Source organism: Mytilus californianus, unplaced genomic scaffold, assembly GCF_021869535.1.
Source record: "Mytilus californianus isolate M0D057914Y unplaced genomic scaffold, xbMytCali1.0.p SCAF_12, whole genome shotgun sequence".
Classification (NCBI taxonomy): domain Eukaryota; kingdom Metazoa; phylum Mollusca; class Bivalvia; order Mytilida; family Mytilidae; genus Mytilus; species Mytilus californianus.
The window spans coordinates 42,920,404-42,946,634 of NW_026262604.1; the positions used below are offsets into that span (position 1 = coordinate 42,920,404).

Here is a 26,231-nt window from a genome sequence, read left to right on the forward strand (position 1 = left end):
ATGGATTTAAATTAAGACCCCCCATCTACCTTAAGATTAGAATCGAGAGCACTCTTTACCTGGCATGTGGGGGTTTTAGAATCGAGAGCACTCTTTACCTGGCATGTGGGGGTTTTAGAATCGAGAGCACTCTTTACCTGGCATGTGGGGGTTTCGAACTCACAACCGCTTATTGTTGACATCCTAGTGATACAGAAGTTGAAGTACTTAGACCACTCGGCAACCGAGACCATTGATTGTTGTGTGTATAATGCCCATGGTAGAGGAAACACCGGTTCCTTACTATGTCATGATACACTACTCTAGAGGGGGGTGGTTAGCGGACTTACTAAATTCACATACTCCATATGTTCGTCCGTTCTTTCAAACATTTTTTCTCTGGTTCGACTGTATTTTAAAATTATATGTATTTGGCCAGTAACTTGACAGTGTTGGAATGTATTGTTGAGCACTTTTTGGATTTATCGATGATTTTACATTACAAATACCGATACCACAAGAAACGTGCAGATAGTTATGCGCCAATTTTTGCTGGTGGTTTCAGCGAGTAAAAAAATATGGGTGATATCGAAAGCTATACAATGGCAATATTTCACGAAAGAGAATTCAATACTTGAAGACAAACTGACAACGTACGCCATGGCAAAAAAACCGACGATAAGACAAACTGACAACGTACGCCATGGCAAGAAAACTGACGATAAGACAAACTGACAACGTACGCCATGTCAAAAAAACCGACGATAAGACAAACTGACAACGTACGCCATGGCAAAAAAACCGACGATAAGACAAACAGCAGTCCACAAAACACAACATGTAAAAAACCAAAGACTGAATAAAACGAACACGAATAACAGAACGCGGGGGTAATCTCTGGTGCCACGGAAAGGCTAGGTTAAAAGGAAGTAAATAAAGATGATTGGCGCCACCTAGATTTCACATCCATGATAATAGGTAGAAGTAAATTTATTTTCTGCTGCCCTAGTAATTAGAAATCAAAATTGAAACAGTGAGAAATGAGTGTTGGCCATTGGTGTAGAAATAGCGAGAAATTTAGAGAAACTCTCTGTGACGAGAAACATTGTCTGTGCCAAAGTTAGCAAGGAGTGTTCTTCATTTATACTATTTCGACAATTCCGGAACCGTTGAGTACCCTAAAAAATGCCATTTTTCTATCAAAAAAGCTGCGGCACCATATGTATTTTGCAGTTTCAATTACACCCAAAGGTGTTGATAATTCAGATTTCGACATTTTTTTCAATGGATCTTTGATAGCGAAAACGCAGGACCAAAAAAGGCTACCAATGTCGCCTATGTAAATAATTACTTCCTTGTAACCGTTAGGAGATACTACTACACATGATCACACATGTGACAACCGTCAAATATAGGAATGTAGAGAAGTCTATGTCGGCATTAGGAGCATATGCATATAAAAGTAACTGTAAAGGGTTTCTATCAAGAACTTTGACAGTTGTTCAAATGAATTGATTTAATGTTGTTTGCAACACACCCACTGGCAAATAGTATATGAAGTTATTAACTACTTGCACTATATTCGTTAGTATTACTCATCTGCCTGTTGTCCCCATCGATCTGTATAAAATTAATTGTATAAAAAGTCAATCTATAATTCAAGTATAGATCTTTGATTTTGGTATTTTCATAAGTTACGATAGATCAAACTGATAAAAAGTCTCACAGTCATCATCATTTGGCCAAACAAAGTTAGACAGATTCGTGGTGCATTGATTTTAACTATTGAATGTTTTAAGTTTGGTACATTTATTATATTCCTTATTATAGTCACGTCATTTAAATTTGATACCTTTTTAGTTTATCAGATGAATATTTAAATTGTAAGCAGATTTATCAATGCAAATATATAACATCTGTATTTGAAGTGTTGATGTAATATTGCTTTATATTCATTTGTGTAGGTGTATCTTTGTCAATACTCATCATAATAGCTGCACCATTTATAAGTTGACGCGTTAGGGCACGGACAGAATAACCGTCACCTCACAAAGAATTAAGGACAAAACGTGAGTATCTTGTCTGAATTTAATGTTATTTTTAACACATGTATTAGTTTTATCATTTCCCATATTCAACAAAATATATATATAAACAACTATTTAGATTTTTGGACTGTTGCTTGTCTTTTCGTCGGTTTTCTGTTTGGTCATGGTGTTGTCCGTTTTTTTCCGACTTACGGTTTTTGATTATTCTCTCTATTTAAAAAAAAGAAACCAACATTAATTTTTGCTTGAAGGTATTAGTTTTTGCTGAAATTGGCTTCAGAAAATACAGATTAATGGATTAATACTGCGCTCAAAATTAATGGGCTTTAATATCGACGCTGCAATGTCCACTAGAATGCTTTGCATGCTCCCGTTTAATCTACATATTCGCGCATATATTTTCAGGTATATAAAGGGTAAAAGACGGGTGACATTCGATCGGGTTCGTTATAAGCAAAACTTGATTTAAATGCTTGAATGCAACACGATAAAATACTAGGCATCCAATTTGTTTTTCTCTGACTTACAAAGTTGAAACTGAACTAAAAGTTGAATTTATATCAGGATTACAACTGTTTTCGTCAACTGATGGCGAGCACCATTATTTTACTTAACATATGTATACCTCACAATTCTATGATAAATGTATTAACTTGTGCATCTTAATAGTGTAACAAGACTTGTAGTACATGAACGTGACATGATAGTACCTTGTCCGCCATTATTATCATACAAAGGAAACCTTCTTGTTAATTTCTAATTTCAGAGTGCCCATAGGTTATAGAACATAGTTACATGATTTAGGTATAATTGTTTTTTTATTTCGAATTTCAGTGTTCCCATATCTTTTAAAACCTTGTTACTGGATAATCATAGTTGATGTTTTTCTCGTCTTCTGTACTCTAAAGTTAAAAATGTTTTCGTTGGAGCTTTTTTTTTCAGTTTAAACAATATTTTATTTTCATAAATGTTTGCACAAATGACAAATAAAAATCAGAAAAAATGATTTACATGATTTCGGAAACCTGAAAAACCACCAGTCGTTTTCTCATTGATGACATCACTGAATGTGACTTATCATAATCGGGTTTTTACTTGAAGTGAGCAAAAAGACGCAGGACGGGCACAACGAGTGGAGCTTGAACTATCTACCCTTTTTAGGAACCAGAGTTTACATTCGATTATATACGGGGTTCATGGTGCTCGTCTTTTGTTTTCTGTTTAGTGATTTGTGAATTCTTATTGTGCGTTTGTCATTTTTACATCGGATGACCGTGAGGGCATTCCGATGTATTGTTGCCACAGACATTTCTACCCACGCAACTTTCGTTTTTGACTGATAACCGAACGCAAAATAACATTCCTTATAGCTTGTTATATATCAATTTCATCAATAAATATTCATGAAAATAATTTTTAAGAACATAGATAATTGATATGAAAATGTTTTATCGTGAGAAATATATATATATATCAATAACAAATCAAGAATACCGAAAATTTGTGTTAACGAATGCGGAAGAATATCTCAAGAACGTTTTGCGGGAAAATATGAATGCCTACTCAAGTCCAATCTATTAGAAAAATCGAATTATTACAGAAGAGTGTCCACCATGCACTTGCACCGCACTATTATAAGAATAGTAGAAAATGATATACAAATGGATGAAAATTATATATACATGTAACATGTAACTGTTATACACAAATATTAACGTAATATATAACAACAAACCAGAGTATACTGATTTGTATCACTACAATATAATAGTTATTACGGTGTGGTTGAATTCCCTGTCATTTATTCATCATCCACGCACGATCTTGTCTCAGAAAAAAGTATATCTATTCTATGTACCTTAACCTCACTTTCAGGTATAGAGATGTGATTTTTTTTCTGAGACAAGAACTTGCAGTCATCCGATGTTCAGTACTTCAGTACTTTGATTCTTCTTGGCATTGTGTTGTCCGTATTTACTCCAACTTTCTTTTGTAAATATCAAAATATGTATATATATATAATAATTTCATTAAAATATATAAATGGAAGTCACATTATAGTTAATTATAGTTGTTCTATTTATTTGTAGAAGGAAAATGTACAAGTTATCAGTGTTCGTCTTAGTTATCATCAGTACTATAGTAGTATCAGAAGCATGCGACTGTACAAAAACATCATTGAAATCAGTACTTAAAGACAACGACTCATTCTGTAAGTAGGCCTACATGATAATATTTACCTGATTTTTACTCGCAATTAACATACAATCTTGGGTTTGCTGACTGTGTTGTGTTTCGTTATTCGTCGTGATTTATTTTCAAATTCATTCGTATTGATGATTTCTCCTTTTCATTTGATCACCGTTTTTTCCCATTGAGTACCTACATTTCATATATTCTGGAGAACTTGAAATTAAGAATACTATTGAGACGAAAATGGTTTCCATATATCTTTAAAAAAAAAACTATTTTCAAATTGATGTTGATGGTTAGTAACAATAAAAACCTGCAAAATAAGACAACCTTGAAGATTTAATTTTCTGTATTGTCAACTTCCCATTCTTGAATGTATTCATACCATATGCCCTAACTGCTCATATTTAACTATACCAATTAATAATATGTGCTTTCTTTATCAAATTGATTAAAAGTTACAAATTTTCCATAACTCAAACAAGGAAATTAAGAGCAGAAATTGTCGTTTCAAAAGTTATTCCGATGGACGTTAGAATTGATTGATAGCTACAATGTCTCAGTTTATCGAACTAACAAGTGATATTTAAACTATGTCATAAGACCTACATACTCTCCATACGGTCCATATGTATTGATAAAGTTGAAGAAAGTGTAAAGTCTACACAATATTCTGAATGGGGAGATAACTCTTTTTTCCAACTTGTAGAACGTTTGTTAGATACGATTGGGACCAAAATGCTGAAAAGCCAAACACACCCAAAACGTATCAGTTTGAAATGGCTTGACTCATCAGGTCGGCACGAAGCACAAAAGTCAATTAACAAAAAGACAAAAAAAAACAAACGACACAAAATGCCGGGTTAAGAGCACTTGCAGTTACTGTTCCTTTATTTTCTTTATTTCTATTTAAATAGTAATCAAAGGAAAAGTTCTGAGCTCTGCTGAATGGTTTACAGGATTGAATATTGATTTTGATATCGAAAAAGATTATAAAGTGAGTATTTCAATCGTTTGAATTTTCAATACGAAAGCATTATAAGTAATTTATTTCATTTTAATTGTTAAAACATCGAGTTTCGCATTGACTTCGATTATAGTTCTGATTTTTTTTATTGTCTCACGGAACCTACCATGTCACGTGATAGATATGTTAATAAAAATTCTTATAACAAGCAATATAAATTCAACAAACTATACCTTTATATCTCTGTATTACAAATGTATCGCACCTCAATGTAATATATATAGAACATATGTGACTACGGATGTGTTCGAATTATCATAGCCACGTGTTTTCTTTTAATCGATTGCGACATTAGTGAATGCGAATAATAACCAAATGTGTTCTTCGCATGATCGGGCAACATGACGGATGCCATGTGAAAGCAGGATCTGTTTTCCCATTCGCAACACCAGATTTTCGTAAGGTTCGTGTTGCTTAGTTTTTAGTTTTCTGTGTTTTATAAGTATCTTGTTTGTCTTTTCGTCGTTTTTTCAAAATTATTTTGCATGACGTTGTCGAATTCTTTACGACCTATTAAAAAAATGAAAACAATACGTTAAAAATTTCATGCGTTGGAAGCGCTTTTCTGGATTTACTTTCATCAGAAACGCTCAAAGCCGAATACTTGAAGGATGTATAAGAACCGAAACAGTTGAAGAGCTATATTACCAAAAAAAGGGCCTAAAAATAGCCAAATCCATCTAAGGTCAACTTTGCCTGAGGGAGTTAAAACCTTAGTTTCTTTATAATTTCAAGATGTATAAACGTAACATTTTAGAAAGGTTTGTTATAAATCATGTCAGTACAGAATTATTGACTATTGAGCTTGATACCCTTGGGGACTGATAGTCGACCAGCACAGGTATCCTTAAAACCGAAAACTTGAAAGCCAAGGGTATATACATTTTGTAAGAACTGAAACAGTTGAAGAGCTAAATGCACATAGTGTTTGTCCATTTTTGTACATTTCGTTCTATTTCTATATAAAACTTAAAAGGGCTTTTTCGAGAAAATGCATGGAATTTTTATAGTGTGTAATGTATGAGGGTCTGGATGGGGGTCCCTCATTTCTTTATTCTTTTATTTCTTAGATAATTTTTCTCTATTCTTTATTTGTTTTGCCAATTATTCTCAATTCTAATAGTAAAAGAAGGATACGGGGTGTCCATCCATGACACAAAATCAGTATATGTACAGCATAAAACACAAAAACCAAAAACCAAAGAATCAGCGCTTCTGTTGCTGTTCTTCATCTCAAAGTCACAATGAGGCTTTCATCAACTGCAAGTTTAAAACGGACACTAGCACCGGTTTGAGTGGAATTTTTGCAAACTGATGAGCAATCAACAACTGTGAATTGAAAAACAAAACCATGGCGTAACATCAATCAACTACATCTGGCAAAGAAATCAAACATGACTTTGTAATGTAATGATTTAGCCCGACAATCACACTGAATCGTGCAAAACGAATACAACACGGAACACACCGAGATATTTTTGCACCTATAATTATTCTATATTCTTTATTTGTTTGGGCTTTTTTCTTTTCTGAATTGTTTTGTGCACTTTATTCTGCACTTATTTCCCATTATTCTCTATTATGTAAACCCCACCCAGACCCGCAAGTATCAGAGTTCTTGTCTCGTTGATTTACACATGTACACAAATGCATACCTCACATCTTTTTTTTTTCACACGAAGTACAGAAGCGATATTTAGAATGACAGGTTCAATTTTAAAAGGACTGATATTTGAAGAAAAAAAAATATCCATATATCTGTTTCTTTTAAAAACAATATATCAAATAGGATGATCAACCACCCAAAGGTCAGTGCTTCGGTACTCACAAGATTTATTACAAGTTTACAATTCTGGAAACTAGCCGTTGATAAATGATATAAATTATTTAAGAAACTTACTAGGTTCGAAGTCCTTCGGCAAAGTTTTCTTAAATGGATTTGGCCATTAATTTCAGTTTCTTTTTGGTTATATCATCTTCACTTAATGGAGTGTTTATATACCTTCGGCTTTCAAATTTCTGTGTGTTAGGGTTCCTGATGAATGTAAATTAGAAAAGCGCGTCGGACGCTCACATTTAAAGAGTGTCATTTTCCTCATTAAAGTTTTTGTTTCTGACTTTCAGAGCAACGTGAAAGATATAAATGGTATTCATCGTCAACAAGTCGTTTTATTGTCACCTGTTATTCAGATGCATTGTGGGATAAGTCTTGAAGTTGACAAATGTTATCTGATATCGGGTAGGTATAACCTTAAAGTAAATAATGAAAAACGCATTTATTTTGTTTTTTGACAAAGATATATAATATTTTAGAATTTGAAATGTTTTGTGGTGCTGGTCATATTCACAATTATAAGTCATCTGCCATACGTCTAAACGAGACTCGAGACTGAAGATTTGAGGCGTTTTCAAATGTTTTACTACAAACTTGGCTGCTATTCGAAAACAAAACATGTATTTTTCGGATGGATGGAGGATTTGTTTTGGTTAACGTCAAGCGGGCTTTATTTCAGCTATATAAGCAGGTTATGTGATCATTCTATTCGAATGTAAAATGAACAGGACAAGACCTTTAGCAGACTGACAATTTGATTCATTGATACTATGAATTTTAATGGAGTATTGTGGGAGTACGTCGGGCTTGCGCAAAAAGACGGTCGCACAATTAAACATGATAAAGGTGGCTCTTTATCAAATTTGTATCATTATTGATTGGAGGGTTATGCATTTATAAAATTAGCAAAATAAATTAATTATTCAATTTCAAGAAAGAAGTCAAACGATGGAATTTTAGTGGCACAAGAAAGGTCGAATTAGCATTCACAGACAGTGACTATGTTACGCTCTTAGGGCTTTATTAAACTGTTATTGAAAATGTATGTTATTTTTAATGAAGCGTTACATGACCACACACACTTGTCCCGCTTTTTCTATAATCAAACATGTACCCTTCTGTAAATGGATACATGTTTGATTGTACAAAGTTTAAGGCAAGTATCTGTCAGCCGGCTCTGATAGCCTAATGCAGTTCTTCCTACGGCAAATATGAAACAAAAACGGTAAACATGATACACAAATATATGTAACAAGATATATTTCGAACCCTAATATTACAATTTTCGGTCGTGGGCTTTGCCCTGGTCCCTACCATTACTTGGGAGCCTCAGTCGGCGGACCGCAAAACCCCTCACTCGTCTGTTTCCGAGGCCTAGTTACGGCCCTGCTAACTGAGTCCTGTAGTTTTAACCGATATATCGACTTTTATGGAAACCAAAAAAAAAAAAAAAAAAAATAGAAGAGGTTATCCGTATACCTGCTTAATATATAACTTCAGGAAAAAAAGACAGGTACAGTACATCATTTAAGGCTGACCCATGCATATGATGGTAATTTGGTATACTGTACGCTGTAACAGTATAAGCATACTTCGTTCGCGATGGCTTTGTCATCGAAAGCTTTGCTAAATACATGTATAACTGTATACGTATCTATTTTGTAGGGAAACTTCAGCGTGAGACACACGACATTTATTACAGAGTAAATTCTTGTGAGCTTCTGGTTGAATGTAATAAAGCAAGAAAACTTAAGAGAATGGAGAAAAAAGTTAAAAGTTACCAGGCTTCAGCTAAGCCAGCAGGTTAAAATATATTTGTTGACATCACGATTAAAATTGAATAATAATATGTTGTTACTGTTAGTTTATATATCAAATCTGCATCCACACAAAAAAAGGTTCGGAAGGCACTAAAAATACTTTTTAAAAATACATTAATGGATGATAATATAAATGAAGTCAATAGTAACGTTATCCATTATCATCCCAAAGTTGTGAAACCGGTTGTAGAAAAATGTACTTAATTAAAGGTTTTCTAGTGCATTTCAAACTTAAATCTCTCTCTCTCTCTCTCTCTCTCTCTCTCTCTCTCTCTCTCTCTATATATATATATATATATAAAAAATAAGGGTGGACTTGGGATCAGTGGGGATAGAGACTGACAGTGTTGGGAATGTTTGTGGGCTTGACTCTCAGGCTTGACTTATGTTTGGATTTCTTTCATTGTTCTTAAAATAATCAGCTGGTCGTTGATTTGTTTGATATTTTGTCGTACATCGGCTATGAATTTCCATGACCGTATGTGTATGGAGTTAATTGGCTAATTGTTGAAAACCGTATCAAATAACATATATTAGTACATGTAATTATAAAAATCTACGCCAATTGCCTCTGGATGATAGTTGGTTCATTGACAATTATACCACATTTCCATATTTTTGTAAAGATAGAACAACTGGATTTGTCTTGCTACATTTATTTTTATCAATTTGAAATGTATACTTGGAAATGTATAAAAAGTAAATCTGAACCGATTTTCCTCAGCTGCAATGTAATCCTATGAATATTTTATATCAGTCATACAGATCATATATATGTATCAACAACATAACAATTTTTAAAGAAAACCTATGGATTTGTAATTAAAGATTTAAGGATTGTAAGTCAATTCAAGAACACTTTTCGACGATTTTATGTTCTTTCAGCACGAAGGTACACCTATTTGAATTGAGTTAACTCATTTTATAATATTTCAGAAAATAAAGGAGATTCGATTTGTCGATTTTCATTTATAGTTCAAAGAGCCAATGTTGAATGCATTTTTTTTATCAAAATCTGTGACATAGCCTATTTACATAATAATAATAAAAAAAAACCAAAAAAAAAAAACCCCAAAAACTAACAAACTAACAACAAACAAAAAGAGACACCCTCCTTTTGATTGGCCAATGTGCATGTATACTGATTCATACGTGTATATAAGTATCACAAGGTCGTTACCTTTACCACTTTCTGTGGACTTGAGTCCTTTAGTGTAGCATCTGTCCAGTGACCGATGCATTGGTATTGTCGTGACTTAATTAAATGGTGCTTGCTGCCTCTAGTCTGTAACTTATGAAATACAAAATGTAGTATTACACCTTAGTTTCCAACCCCTCTGATAAAGTTGGCCTTAGACGGTTGTGCTATTTATATCTTTTTTATTTAATTCCTCATCAAGGTTATGTAATTTGCTTCATTTTGAAAAAAATAAACGCTCGGTGGTCTCGTGGCTGACACACTAGAGACTTTGGTATTTGCTGCCTTTAGATTAAGACCCAGACATGAATGATTACAAAACAACATAAGCAAAGGCACAAAGCATTTGTTGCTATTTTCATCGGATAGTATAGAAGCCATGGGAACTATAAATAAATGGGTTTGGCACTAGCGAGGTCATCAAATAATGATTGATTGATTGATTTTTGGCGTTTAACGCCACTTTCGACACTATAAGCAATATCGTGGCGGCCGGTTTTTATTGGTGTCATTGAAAACTAAACATTCGATATTTGTTTTCACTCGGTAGGATGAAGTTTGTTTGAGAGGTACTCGATTTTTTACAGTTTTTTTTTTAAGTAACTGCCATTGTCGTTCTTGATAAAACATGACCACAGCATATGAATGGCATCAAGAAATAAAATAATTTCCATAGAATGATATATAGAACAAGATATATATGAGCTTCAAACTGTAAATTAAGAATTTGTTTTCGCTGTTGTTATTATTGCAAAAATTGTAGCAGTAAATATCGCAAAAATAAATTGGCAACACCAGTGTTGATAGAGAATAAACAACTAAACAGACAATCAGGATACACTTTTACTTAGTACTCGTATGTTTTCTATTGGTAACGGAGGTACCAAGGGAACATTCAAAACTTTAAAGCTGAGAATAACTGGCAACGTCATTGCAAAAAACAAGAAACAACGATAAAGATTATTAAGTTCACAAAACACTTCATACTAGATAACTAAAGACTGGAAAAAAAGTCAATTATACCACACACTGGGATTATCTCAGGCACTTTGGTTATTTGGATAATCTGATTTCCACATCTTATTAATGACTAATTGATTTTTCTACTGTAATTTGATCGAGGAATTTGTCCACTATAGTCTAGAGTAAAGGACTTTTATACGTACTGATTCATATGATACATTCTTTTATAGAAGAATAAGAAGATGTGGTATGAATGCCAATGAGACAACAGTTGAACACTCCGCCACAGAAATATGCACATTTTTGCTGTTCAACTGATAGGGATTAAACGGGGATAGTTGTATCACTCTCCCATTGACGATATACCACACGATATCATTCAACATAAATATGACGTTCCAGATCAAACGTCCACGAGTATATGCAGGAATGTATGAGGGTCTGGATGGGGTTTTCAGAAAAGCGAATGACGGCCGAAAACAAAACAGGGGAAAAAATTCAAAAACTTAACGAACGTACAAACATATAAACCAACTTAAAAAAGAAAAACAACACAAAATAATTAAACAACAAATAATTGCTGAAATGCCCCTTAACTGTGTTCAGGCCACTTTACATGGATTCTGTTAGTTTCTACAAATACAAATTGTTCAAAAATTGTTATCCTTCTCAAATTTGATAAAAAAAAAAACAAACATATTTTACTGAAGCATTTAAAATGTTCGAAATTGTATTTTTTTCTCATTTTCTGCCTTAGATCATCATGATTATTCATAATTAGGAATTTGCAAAAATTTTCATAAATTGTCATAAACTCAACTTTTGATTTACGCAGTGTAACACCTGCATACAAACGAAAATAGTCAATTTCATTCAATAACTATAGTTCAGTTATATAATGAAAATAAATATGGTATGTATAGATAAGAGTACAGAGCTCGAGGAGTTATATAGAAACTTGACCAGCAGATGACATACGGTAAAATTTCAAAATAAAGCAATTTAACTTTGATTACGTTCTCCAGCAATAGATACCATCTTATTATCAAATACAAAGTACTTATATATGTTTGAAGGCTATATTTTTGAAAATACCTGCGGATATTATACATATCGTATCGCTCCTCCCCGTCAAATGATAAAACCATACTGCATTACATGCTTATATATAAATATATAAATATACTTGATGGTTTTCGAAAACAAACATAATTCAGCATAAAGAAATAATGTATCTCTCGATAATTTTTATGTCTTTGATAATTGCGAGTTCCGCCGAGTTCTCGGGATGGCGATATTGGAGGAGAGCAAAATCAATGGACATATATGTTAGTCCGTGTGGTTCGGATAAAAATAAAGGGTAAGAAAAAAATTTCTAAATTCAATATGAAACTACGCAGTCGCATTTTATATGTATTTTTGTTCCTCGACTGCAATTATATATTTATTATAATTATATTGTACATGCTGTTGTTAAATTTTGCCTATAAGGACATTGAAGTTTGTATTTGAAAGAAATTCTGGGGGTTAGGTCATTGACCGCAAATTTCATGGTCTATGGTGAACTTGGCCGATTTCCTATCGAAATTAGTAGCAAGATGAAAATGATTTATTTCTGGTACAAACTTGTAACAAATGATGATAAACTGTCTGGAAAACTCTACAAGTTTATGTTTAATTTATTTGAAAATGGAAATAATTCTTTTAAGTGGATTAATTATGTAAAATCTGTTTTTGATGAAACTGGTAACAGTGAAATCTGGCATGTACAAGGACACGTTAATTTGAATTTTTTAAAAATTTACGTTAAACAAAGACTCCATGACCAGTTCATACAAAAATGGTTTTCGGATATCGATAACTCATCAAGGGGGAAGTTCTATTCAAAATTTAAGATTGACTTCTGTATGGAACCCTATCTAATTAGACTTAGAAAATTAAGTAGACTTTATATTTGCAAACTTCGCACTTGCAACATCAAATTTCCAATCGAAACGGGGAGATGGAATAGAATTCCAGAAATTGAAAGAAAATGTAAGCTTTGTAAGACTGGTCTTGGAGATGAATATCATTACATAGCGCTTTGTAACAATGATGATGTTATTGAAGTAAGAAATGCATATATTCCTAATTACTACAGAATCAAACCAAATATCAACAAACTTTATGGAATGTTGAAATATTGCAACTTAAATGTATTAACTAACCTTTCTATTTTCATTCAAAAGGTTGAAAAACTACTGCTTTCTCTGTAAATCATCACATATGAATATATTTATATATGATACACTTTTTGTAACTATCCATTATAATTTTATTGTGTTCATGTGATCACGTGGTTATTTAAACTTTACAGATTGCACGGACTTTTTGTCATCTGGTCAATAGATGTAGTATACATTTAGTTTTGTAAAAAAAATATATTTATACTGTTTTATTTTATGTATTCTACTCATTTCGCTTCTATGTTATTTGTAAATTTATGTGTATTTGTCGCTCCTGTTACGCAGGAAATCTGCGTCTGAGTGTGTATTTTGAATAAACAGTTAGACAGTTACATTTCGGAAAAGACGACACTTCCCAATATAGTCAGCACTTCTGTGTTGAAATGAATTATCATTGAATAGATATGATCATATTTATAAATCTACTGTTTACAAAACATTGAATTTTAGGAAATACCAATGACTTTCTACCCTAGGTATATATTACCTAAGCAGTGACTTGGTAAAACATTTCGGAATTTTGGTTCCTCAATTCTCTTCAAATTTTTCTATTTATTTGGCCTTTTTAATTTTTTTATTCAAGCGTCACTGATGAGTCTTTTGTAGACGAAACACGCGTCCGGCATAACATATTTAAATCCAGGTACATCTATATATGATCATGCGTTTAAATACGGTAATAGAGATGTCTTCAACTTGAATTTTCCGGATATAAAACTTTGTTGAAATACCGAACAACTTTAATAGATTGATTGTTGGTTGTTTTACGTCCAGTGACTGAACCATCTTTAAAGTACATTAATTAGCCAATTTAATTCCTTGTTCGAAGGACCCGCCCGCACATATTTTTCTGAAACGAAAAGATTTTTTAAATATTCCTGCTTCTTGCATCCGGAAAAGTAATCGTGTCACACAATCTAATTAAATAAGATTGTTAATCTTTAAACTTATCTAGATGCAACCTGATCTATTCTTAATATGTAGGCCTTTTCTAACATGTTTTATAGACATTTTTGGATAAGCACCGTTAAGGTCAAGAACATTTCCCTACATTGTCTACTTAAAATTTTCATTCAGAAATAGAATTATAATTTATAAAAGAAATACAAAGAATATGTGGTATTCATCCATGACACAAAATCAAAACATGCATAACAAAAACACCCAAAAAAAATAATAAAAACTCTATCTCACTGCAAGTTTAAGACGGCCCCTAGCACCAGTTTGAGCGGAATTCTTTTTACAAAATGATTCGGATAGACTTTGTAAAACCTTTGTAATTCCCAACACACATCTTAACTACCCAACTTTTTGTCTAACACAAGTATACATATATTTTTCGCCAACCAACAAAATGCATGTATTCACTGGATTGTTCAGCACTAAAATTGAAATATTATCTGAGATGACAGCTACATGTATAGCAAATCGTGCAGCTCGTTTGTTGCGCCTTTTCAGTATTTTGCGTTTGTTTTGTCAAAAAAGAGTCTTCTTTTATCTGTTTGAAATATGTATTTGATTTAATTTACACAGAACGAGTAAAGGATCCCCTTTGAAGACAATAGAACATGCGCTGTCATTAATTAATACTGATAGTTACAAAGGAAACGGTGAGTTTATATTAAACTTTGGTAAAAAAAACCACTATAAAATTAATGTAATCTATATGATCCTGCAATTCGATAATACATGGCGAACAATGGGAGGTAACTCTCCTTGCACCTAATTGATAACGTCTTGTACTAGATTTGCCCCCCCCCCCCCTTTTTGTTTCTTCATCCGGGTTTTAGTTACGATGTCGTTTTAAGCAAGAGACCATGTTCCAACTATTAGTTGTCAATTTATAAATGTATATGTGTTATGATTTAACATGACTATATGTTAATAACGCTTTCATTTGAACTACCAAACGCATATACATGTTTATATACCTATTAACATAACTTTGTTGAGAGGACCAATCAGCTGGTAGCTTATTTTTTCTTTATCGATATAAGTAAATCCCTAGTTAAACACGAATGATTGATTGATTATTTTTATTTAGGCGTCAGTGTAGCCTTAGTAGAGCACAGGCGCTTGTGCATGGACCCCCTTTTTTCCCCAATATTTTGGCGTTTATTTTTTTTTCAGAAAATTTTCTTTAGTTTTTAATTAGATATAAAAAGATGTGGTTTTTAAACTTGTTTTCGCTAATTTCATGTGTTCTTGCTCTTATCCATACGATATTAAAATATAAGAGAGGCGGAACTTACTTCAAACTCATAAGCCGAAGGCAAACAGACCACACTATGGCGAATTACCGAAAAGCAACCAAATAACTGACTTGAAGAAAAGTTTACAACACACTATATAGAAAACTAAGGACTGACCAACACGAACCCCAACAAAATTTTTGTTTGATAACGGGGACTACGACAGGGTAAACAGATCCTGTTACACATTAGGAACCTGTCGTATTGCTTATTTAAGAAGAAAATAACAGTAGTTTTTATATTTTAGTTGTAACGTTTTGCTTTGTTGTTTTGTGTTCCACGCTAGAATCACATGTCGACACGTTGAAATCAATACCTTACATTACATGAATTGTCTCAAATGTTTAATTACGCTCATCAGTATCACTTACTGATGTGCATTTCTTGTATTGGTAGTATGATTTAATAAAAAATGTAAGACAGACAGATATATTGTTCACATTGTATGGTTTTTCGGAGAACAAAACAATGATATATTTTACTCAAGAAAATAAATGAAACAGATGATGATGAAAATGATGAAATGTCTTCTTCATTCAGATATTGTAATAGAATTGATGTGTGGAACTTGTGGACCTACATGTTACTTTGATCTAAAGTCAACTTTGGTCATTACAAATAAGGAGTCAAGAAAACTAACCATCCGAGCAAATAATAAAGATAAAGTTCGAGTGGTACGTATATTCTAAGACTATCTTAATTTTATTTTTTTTTTTATTAAAAAAGAATATAAAGGAACATGGAGAAAATGTGCAAGAATTCGTATACAGCCAATTTGTCTTTTTGTTCTGGAAACGTGTTCGTTTTCATACACGTATCCCAAAAACCTCAATTTTCCTGTTCGACATTGTTTAAAGAGTCGCACTCATCCTGTTATAAGCATGCATATATTTATGTAAACTATTTGCAATCGTCGACAAAAAACAGATATCGCAATAAGTCATCTTTTTTCAAGATAAATATACACATTTTGCACTTCATTCATTAAGGTATGCTGGAGCTACACACTGGAATGAGCTGCCTGAAGCGATCCGTGCATAGTCCAACCTGAACCTGTTTAAAAGTATGATCAACAACTGGAATGGCAACTCATTATGATGTGGCTCCTGCAGATCTTAATGTTTTGATTTTTAAATTGAGTTTTCCATGCAGCTTTTAGAAATAGTTTTGCTTTATTTATTTCGTCTGATTTGTATGTGCTTATAATCTAGTTTAGTGCTGTGCAGCTGCTTGTTTGTGTTTTGCTTTTATATTTGAACATTCTTACTTATGCAATACATGTGCCTTACTTTTTTTGTCTAATGTGTATGTTGTAATTGTCTTAATATTGTATGTGTTGTTATTGTTAATATTGTCGTCAAAAATCTCTACATAGCTAAATCTAATGTTTGTAATGTTTTAGGAAAACCCGGCTTAAACTTAACTTTTAATAAGATTTTCTAATCTGTTCTATTCTATACAAATTAAAATGTGGTAGTATTGTCAGTGATACAATAATCCACCGCAGTCCAAATAACGTAGATGTATGCATCTATAGATCACCGTACGGCTTTCCAAAATTATCAAAATCTAAATCATGTTGAAAGGTATAATAGGCCACGAAATGACGAGAAATAAAATGAGTTCATATACCAAAACCAACGGACTGATATGTGTACAAAACAATAATAACAATAAAAAAACAGCAACCAAGGACAATCACTGAATAAAAGGATCTCGACTTGGGACAGGCACATACAAAATGTGTCAGGGTTAAAGATATTTTATATAAAATATCTCATGGCTTTTGTCACAATCGTAAACCACACATTTTCTAATAATCATCAGATATTTTGTTCTTTAAATTGCACTTTGGCGATAATAACACTTCTTTGTTAATGTGTTTAACGTTTCAAGATTTAACTTTCTCTCATATGGTAATAATTTCTTAAACGACAAATAAAGTAATTATATGGAAGAACTAAATGTTAAGGTATTATATATTCTGCACACCCCTAAATAGGTTTTATATAAAATATGACATTGCATGTTTTCATTTGGTTCTGATTACGATGAACAATGTATAGCGTCCATACGAGGTTTTATCGACCGAGGACAAAGTCCGAGGTAGTTATATGTATGTTGGTCGATATATATTTTAATTGATCTCATATCATTGTAATACGAAAGCTTTAATCGTTATTTTTTCAATCAAATGAATATAAATTTTTCAAGGGTGACCGCAACACAATCTTTCTATTACTATAACGATCTCATAATAAAACAAGTAGATTTTTTTTTTAATTCAAAGTCATATGAAACGAGTGACTGTTGAAAAATAATGTTAATCTAATTCTTGAACCAATGCATGCATATTTCATAAACTTAGTATAAATTTTTTACGCATCCATTTCTTATAATCGTCAAAAAAATATTTCACTCGGTCAGTGTTGTTGTGAAAATATGGCAGCTAATTAATGGTCGTGTTTTGAAGCCGATGTTTACCGATTGTCACCTTTGTAAACAATCAACCAAGAAGCATGGATATTCAGCTAAGCACGTTTATAACATGTACAATAAAATATAGTTTATTTCGATGACGGAGCGATGTTTACGTTTGTTGACTCTCTCTGCCAATTTGGATTTCCCCTCCGCACTTGCGTAATTGCGATCATCGGATTTTTACGAGAAAGGTCACGCTGAGGTAACCGCATACGGAAAACATGTCGGCGAATTGTTGTCTGGAAGGCAACAATTCAGAAAAAGTAAATTTGTTCTAAATTTGGACAAATTAAAGAATTTTCTTCAGAAGAAAGTATATGTACATAAGCTTTATAATAAAAACTAGCCATTTAGTTATAAAAAACATATGCATCATTTTTTTTTAATTTGAAGTTTCATATGACTTTAACAACTGTTCCTATAGAAAAAGAATCGAAATCTACAAAAAGCGCGACCCTATTTCATTTGATGAGATATATTCAACTGTTTTTACTTTCAGACTGGAGGGCAACGGATACCTTGGAACAAGTTTAAACCAGTTACCAGACATGAAAAGTTGTCGTCCGCTGCTCTGAAAACGGTAAGTGGAACATATTAATTTATCCAGTAAACTATTTTTCATATTACCGACTTTTGACTCCGGATTATCTAACATTCTTTGTGATTGGACATTCTGGCACTCTGTGAATTAAGAGTAACCAGAAGTTTAATCAATCTTACAAGCGATGCAATTTGGGTAAAAATTCACTGTTTTATGTTTTCTATACACGAACAAATAAAAAAAGGTAATTTGAAGATGTCACGAATGTAGTAAAAGAAATCCAAATGAATTAAATTATGCTCCTTTATTAAAATAATGAACAAAAACATGAATGAGCTTTTGTTTTACACAGTCATCCTTTATACTCTCATCTTTTCTCTCTCCGTGTAACTTGTATATTATATTATAATGCTGTTTTCTTATTCATTTTATATATGTCTATTGTATGTTGTATAACTACATTTATGTGTAGCAATTTTTGATGATGCGACTAATCTGTATGTCTGTTTACATTTCTCTCTCTCTCTCTCTCTCTCTCTCTCTCTCTCTCTCTCTCTCTCTCTTCTGTACGTGTAGCCAATACTTTGACAGTCTTTAGAGGGCTAAATGCGCCCGTCTTCAGGTCCCTGATGATTCTAAGAGATAAAAACAATTCAAAAGATCTTTCTATAAAGTTCTTATCTTATTGTTCAAAATTCCTTTGTTTGCATGAATTTAATCACTTATTTACGTAACAATATACTTATTTCTTGAATTTTCTTTTATGTTTAGGTACAACAGGTGTTGTTGCCAGAGGTTGGCATAACAGATTTGGGAGAAATGTCCACATTCGGGTATTACACCAGGCGTACGTCTTGGTTGGAAATCTTTGAAAATGATCGACCTCTGACCTTAGCAAGATATCCAAATGATGTATGTCAAATATATTTATATATCTTTTGTTTTCATTCCAAAAAGTATTTTAGATATTGTTAATGCTGTATTTATCTATTATTTTAGACTATTTTAAAATTTACGTCACTCTCTAGCTAATTTGATATTTGTATTGATTTTGCAGCGGAGGATATGTTAGCTAAAAAATTCGAAAGATTTAGCGCCAAAGTATAACCCATTTTAGCGCAAGATTTTAAACCCCCTTTTACCAAAGAATGAAATTATCAATACTCATTTTAGCGACAGAAATTATGAATAATAAATTTCAATAGAATTAATAAAGCACAATATAAAAAAATAGTATGCCAATTACAATGCAACACTAAAAGTCTCTCACTAATAACATGTAATAACAAAACGTTCTGGGGAAGAAAAAAACCGCATATAACATACCATAGACCGAGAATTTGTTATTCCTCCGTAATCAAACTTATTAGTATTCTGACAAGGCAATCTGAAATCCAAAATAGATCATCATTCTACCACCTTAGTCTGATACACTTGTCCTTAATTCGCACAGCACCTTGGTGCTATCGTGATAGCGTGTAAATCATGTTCAACCTTAATACATGGAAATTGGTATTTGCTGCTTCTTTGCTAAGTACATGGGATCTAGAAGTAGGAATAAAGACTGGTCTGCTCTCAGTCAGAATAATGTGTTTGTGCAAGGTAATATGTCTTCCTGTGGACTGTTACTTGTAAAACTAGGACGTTAAAAAAAATTGGCTCAGCGCGTCAGTATGGTAAATACATTATATGCATTTTCATATCAGATAACATATTTTCGTATATTGATTGTGCTTGTTAATTTTATGTCTGACTACGTGCATGACGAAGAAGGCAACCATACTAATCAGCTCCTGGCTTACTGGATAATAAGTATTTCAGGTTAATTCCGATCATGATAGTCTTTCTATTCGGGAAATTTATCGAAAATAATACTTTTGTAGCCCCCGTTCCTTTCAAAAATAATAATAAGAGTATTGTGTTTTGTGTAATCTATTTGATTTTAGTATTATATTAACATCGATACTTTTTGATTTTAGAGTTATATTAACACCGATACTATTTGATTTTATGGTTATATTAACATCTATACTATTTGATTTTAGGGTTATGCTAACATCGATACTATTTGATTTTAAGGGTTATGCTAACATCGATACTATTTGATTTTAGTGTTATATAAACATCGATACTATTTGATTTGAGGGTTATATTAACATCGATATTATTTGATTTTAGGGATGTATTAACAGCGATACTATTTGATTTTAGGGTTATGCTAACATCGATACTATTTGATTTTAAGGGTTATGCTAACATCGATACTATTTGATTTTAAGGGTTATGCCAACATCGATACTATTTGATTATAGTGTTATATAAACATCGATACTATTTGATTTTAGGGTTATATTAACATCGATATTATTTGATTTTAGGGGTGTATTAACATCGATACTATTTGATTTAAGGGGTATATTAAAATCGAAATTATTTGATTTTAGGGGTGTATTAACATCGATACTATTTGATTTTAGGGGTATATTAACATCGATACTATTTGATTTTAGGGTTATATTAACATCGATATTATTTGATGTTAGGGGTATATTAACATCGATACCATTTGATTTTAGGGTTACATTAACATCGATACTATCTAATTTTAAGGATATCTTAACATCGATGCTATTTGATTTTATGGTTTTATTAACATCGATACTATTTGATTTTAGGGGTATATTAACATCGATATTATTTGATTTTAAGGGGTATATTAGAATCGATATTATTTGATTTTAAGGGGTATATCAACATCAATACTATTTGGTTTTAGTGTTATATTAACATCGATATTATTTGGTGTTAGGGTTATGTTAACATCGATACTATATACTTTTAGGGTTATATAAACATCGATACTTTTTGATTTTGGTATTATATTAACACCGATACTATTTGATTTTAGGTTATATTAACATCGATACTATTTGATTTTAGGGTTATATTAACATCGATATTATTTGATTTTAGGGTTATATCAACATCGATACTATTTGATTTTAGGGTTATATTAACATCGATACTATTTGATTTTAGGGTTATCTTAACATCGATACTATTTGATTTTAGGTTATATTAACATCGATACTATTTAATTTAAGGGTTATATTAAGGATGTACACCTCTGAAGAGCCATAAACTTCTTGAATTACATTTTTTTTTCTTTACCTGATTTTTGGGTTTATATGACTGTAAAAAAATAATTGATGTGAAGAAAAAATCATATGGTGGTGTACTCCATTTTTTGCTACAGTCTTTGAAAGTACTTAATTTTGATGATGTTCTCATTTTCATCAATTTTTATCCATTTTGGGCTAATATCGTGAAAAAAATCACAGTTCCACAATTAAACTTTTTATCATTCTTTCAATAAAGATGAAGTTGACCAATCTGAATAAATTTAACTTGAAAAAAAACTATAGGTAGGTGTTAATATAAGAAAGTTTTATCATATTTTGATGCTTTTTCGTGTCAAATTTACCATGTTGTCAATTTTGTAAATTTGTGATTTTTCTCTATTTTAAGAACAAAATGCGTATTATTTCAACTTCTTTGTTATAAATGATTGAAAAAATACATATCTAAGAAATTTGAAAAGAAACAAGTGATATTGGATGTACATATTTCTGGTAAAATCATTTCTTGTATCCCTCACTCATTTTATCAAAACTTTGGCTAAAAAGACTGACTTGATTGGTAATAAAATTTGTGAAAAATTTATTACTCAAAAACTACTTATTGGAAATACACACAATTTTTTTCACAGAGTTAGGTTTGATTATAACATTTTTTTTTTAATTCATTGATATTTTCTACTTGTATCGCATGTTTTGGAAATAATTCCAGAACGAGATTTCAACGAGACTGAAACGTCAGAAGAATACATCCTTAACATCGATACTATTTGATTTTAGGGTTATATTAACATCGATACTATTTGATTTAAGGGGTATATTAACATCGATACTATTTGATTTTATGGTTATATTAACATCGATACTATTTGATTTTAGGGGTAGATTAACATCGATACTATTTGATTTAAGGGTTATATTAACATCGATACTATTTGATTTTAGGGGTATATTAACATCGATACAATTGATTTTAGGAGTATATTAACATCGATACTATTTGATTTCGGGGTACATTAACATCGATACTATTTAATTTTAGGGATATCTTAACATTGATACTATTTGATTTTAGGGTTATATTAACATCGATACTATATGATTTTAGGGTTATATCAACATTGATAAACCGGGCTCGGATGATAAATCGTTTCATTATTTATCACAAGCACCAGAAAAATGGATAGCTGAAGATGACCTTTGGGTACATGGATTTTGGTAAATATATGTATAAATAAATAGGTTATTCAATAGTCATGTTATAATACGTAAACAATGTACTATATAAAAATAAGGAGATGTATGATTGCCGATAAAACAACTATGCCCCAAAGTTCAAAAGAAGTGGCTTTAAGCAATTATAGGCAACAATATGGCCTTCAACAATGAGAAAATCCCAAAGCATATAGTCGGCTAAAAAAAGCCCCGACATGAAAAATATAAAACAATTCAGATTAGAAAACTAACGGCTTATAATATATAACAAACCAATTTACGAAAAACAAATATGACAGACATAAACCAACGACAACCACTGAACTACAGGCTCCTGGCTTGAATACATATCAAGTGTTTATTGACTATTCATGCAAACCCATCACATTTTGTCTTGAAGCACGATGAGATACATTATGTAACTTATTTTTGTTTCAATGTACATAGTTGTGCTCTGTTACAGAATATTTTTTTAGTATGCAGTTTAATTCTATTGTATTTAGGAACATTGTTCTGCGTTGAAGTTTGGAGCGTTTTTGACAGTTTTAGTCAAATCTGTAAAGCCCCCGTCACACTAGACCACGATCGCACCACGCTCACCGCGATTTTAAATAAATTCAGATCGTGGTGAGGTCGCGGTATGAGCGGCATAAAAATGTAAATTTTCATTGTTTTCACGATGCTACTATGTCCTCATCACGCTTCTACAACGATCCCGCTACGATTATACCACGTTCTCACAACGCTTATTCTGCGACCTCACTACGATTATCACGATCTTACTACGCTCATCACGTTCTCACTACGACCATACCACGATTTATCCGATTGCAACACGATCTTATCACGAACTTACTACGATCATACCACGTTTATACCGCGATCTTACTATGCTCTCAGCAATAACGACAACATCGTGTTCCATATAAATACTGTTCCATTCCTTCTATTTCTTATTAATACGTAGATTTCTCAGAAACAACAAAGTCATGCCACCAAAATCTACCAGAACTCGTGGGCGTGGTGGTAGGGCTAGTGGGTAGCGGTAGAGGCAGAGGGGCCTCTGATACGAATACTGAATCCCGAAATCATCTCATCTTTATATTCTTCAACTATTTCTCGGCAAACCTCGGGTAAAAATGTGCTTATAGTATTCCGAGCAACTCTTAAGTCATACTTGTCACCAGTAGCTAAATGTCTTAAAGTGATGGCAAGTTTAAGACCAGGCGACATGGCTCTTCTTAATAGAGTATCTGTCTTCTTAAAGAAGGAAGGTTAATCCTCGATTCGTAACTCGTTCATCAACTGATCATAATGACCAAACTGGAGTCTCCTTTTGGTTGATAACCAAGAACGAACCCAACAGGACCTACGCCATCAAAAAATTCTTCTTCTTTTTCTTCTTCTTCTTCTTCTTCTTTACCCTCTCAATAACTATATCATGGCCTGGTCGTTAAGATTTTATATCTGTGTTAATGATTGTAGAAGCATTACTACATGTACATGATCATGTGTTTTCATGCTTCAGTTGAAATTGATGTTTCAAACAAAACCCGGAGAGCTTTCATGTATTTTATGTGACAATGACAATGAGCATGTCTAGAACTCGAAATGGTCGTAGTATTAACGTAGTCAGGTCGTAAGAAGAGCGTGATGAGGGCGGCATCAGCGTGCTAGAATCGTACTATGGTCTTGAACAGCGTGGTATAAACGTGGTATAGTCGAAGTAGAAGCGTGGTTGGGTCGCGGTGAGAACGTGATGGTCATACTGAGGTCGTAGTAACGTCGCTGTGAGCTCTCACTACGCTTCTATTACGACTTGATTTCGCCACGACCGCACCACGATTGTTTTGATCATGTTCAAAGTTGGTCCACGCTCATCACGATCATGAAGACCTCACCACGACTGTACCACGACCTTACTGCGATCTACACGATCGCACTACGATCGTTAAAATTCACATTTTTTTCAGAGATCGTAGTGTGATCGTGGCCTAGTGTGACGGGGGTATAATCTGGAGGTTAATTCAGAAGGCATAAATCGTTTAAAACAACGCATGAATAAATATCCAGTTTAATAAAAAAAAAAAAAATGGCGAAAAACATTCTATGTGTTATCGTAACGAAGAAAAGACAACTGTTATAACTGTTTATTAAAACGAAGTTTTGTCGAGAAAACCAGTCTTCTTATTTGTAAAAATAGAACGTTTAGTTTTGTGTCAAAATTTGAAGGCTAATCAAACGTAAAGTATCAAACTAATTTAAAATTGAATTTTGAACATTTTTCACAGGTTCTGGAGCTGGGCAGATAAAGCTTACAAAGTTGCTAAATTGGACGCTAAACGTCAATGGTTGTCAGTCACAGAAAAAGTCCAGTATGGCTTGAAGAAAGGTAAACATTAACCTTTTGCCCCTTGTGGACCCCTTGTACATATATCTAGGGTTCAACTTACGATTTAGGTGAGGGTATAGGGTCTGTTTAGGTTAGGTTTTCTTCAGGTGAGTGCTAGTAAAGGGTTTACTTTATATTAGAGTTACATTTAAGGGTTCATGCTACATTTTTGTAGTGAAAGTGACAAGTATGGGTTATGGTAAGGTATAGGATTGTTGCTATTGTAGAATCTCTTTTTGGGTTGACATCCCTAGAGTAAAAAAAAATGCCAATAATTTGAAGAATAAATTAGTTCTTTCTATAAAAGCAGTTAAATCTGAGAATATTTGAAAAAAATAAGTAACAAAGACTTATATACAATGTCCAAATTCTGACAAAAAATAACAATTTCACCTTAAAGGTAAACATTTAAAACCAACAGTGGAAATGACGTTTCTGTTCACACAGTAAATTTGACATTCGACAAGAAGTCAATTGTTGACGGATTTTCATTTCTATTTGAAAGTTGATAAGTAAATCTAAGACAATAATATATTTTTTCAAAAGTGCACAAATTACAATTATACAATAGAAATACAGGGATTCGGAAACAAGAAAAACTTATATAAATCCGTCTCCCTTAAGTCTTAGACTTTGACGGCGTGCATAAAGCTGAGTCCACAAACGTAACGTCTTCAAATATTACTTCGTCGGCATTTCCCCCCAGAAAACAAACGCGTAACAAAAACACTGGACACTTAGTTTATCACAAAGCTTTAAACATAAACGTTCAACATATTTCTTATTTTTTAACAACAAAGTGCAGCATATGCACATTCTGGAAATATAAATAAATATATGCTAAGAGCAGTGTAATGGAAATAATAAGCGACTATGTCGTGGACCCTATTCAGAAAATAGCGTTAAAACGTCATTTCTTTAAATTG

At 32.5% G+C, this 26,231-nt stretch overlaps 2 protein-coding genes across 2 annotated transcripts in view; both read left to right on the forward strand.

Moving 5' to 3' along the window:
- The first annotated feature begins 1,938 nt into the window (after nucleotides 1–1,938).
- LOC127722443 (uncharacterized) lies at nucleotides 1,939–8,928 on the forward strand. Its single transcript, XM_052229304.1, has 5 exons — nucleotides 1,939–2,048; nucleotides 4,118–4,239; nucleotides 5,138–5,217; nucleotides 7,372–7,486; nucleotides 8,747–8,928. The coding sequence occupies exons 2-5, from the start codon at nucleotides 4,125–4,127 to the stop codon at nucleotides 8,887–8,889; spliced, it is 453 nt and encodes a 150-aa protein (XP_052085264.1). The 5' UTR covers nucleotides 1,939–2,048; nucleotides 4,118–4,124; the 3' UTR covers nucleotides 8,890–8,928.
- A 3,385-nt stretch (nucleotides 8,929–12,313) lies between these two features.
- The window catches only part of LOC127721850 (uncharacterized), a 31,785-nt gene continuing 17,867 nt past the window's right edge, over nucleotides 12,314–26,231 (forward strand). The window contains exons 1-7 of the mRNA XM_052228655.1: nucleotides 12,314–12,422; nucleotides 14,821–14,897; nucleotides 16,080–16,213; nucleotides 18,520–18,600; nucleotides 19,333–19,473; nucleotides 22,807–22,916; nucleotides 25,205–25,305. Coding sequence (XP_052084615.1) covers nucleotides 12,379–12,422; nucleotides 14,821–14,897; nucleotides 16,080–16,213; nucleotides 18,520–18,600; nucleotides 19,333–19,473; nucleotides 22,807–22,916; nucleotides 25,205–25,305 — 688 coding nt within the window. The 5' untranslated portion in view covers nucleotides 12,314–12,378. The remainder of the gene's footprint in view (nucleotides 12,423–14,820; nucleotides 14,898–16,079; nucleotides 16,214–18,519; nucleotides 18,601–19,332; nucleotides 19,474–22,806; nucleotides 22,917–25,204; nucleotides 25,306–26,231) is intronic.

What these genes read in the sequence shown, in the direction of transcription:
- LOC127722443 (XM_052229304.1), top strand. Translation starts at nt 4,125, where the DNA reads ATGTACAAGTTATCAGTGTTCGTCTTAGTTATCATCAGTACTATAGTA. An exon ending in TAAAGACAACGACTCATTCT is followed by an intron (nt 4,240 to 5,137) that starts GTAAGTAGGCCT and finishes CTATTTAAATAG; the next exon opens with TAATCAAAGGAAAAGTTCTG. An exon ending in CAAATGTTATCTGATATCGG is followed by an intron (nt 7,487 to 8,746) that starts GTAGGTATAACC and finishes TCTATTTTGTAG; the next exon opens with GGAAACTTCAGCGTGAGACA.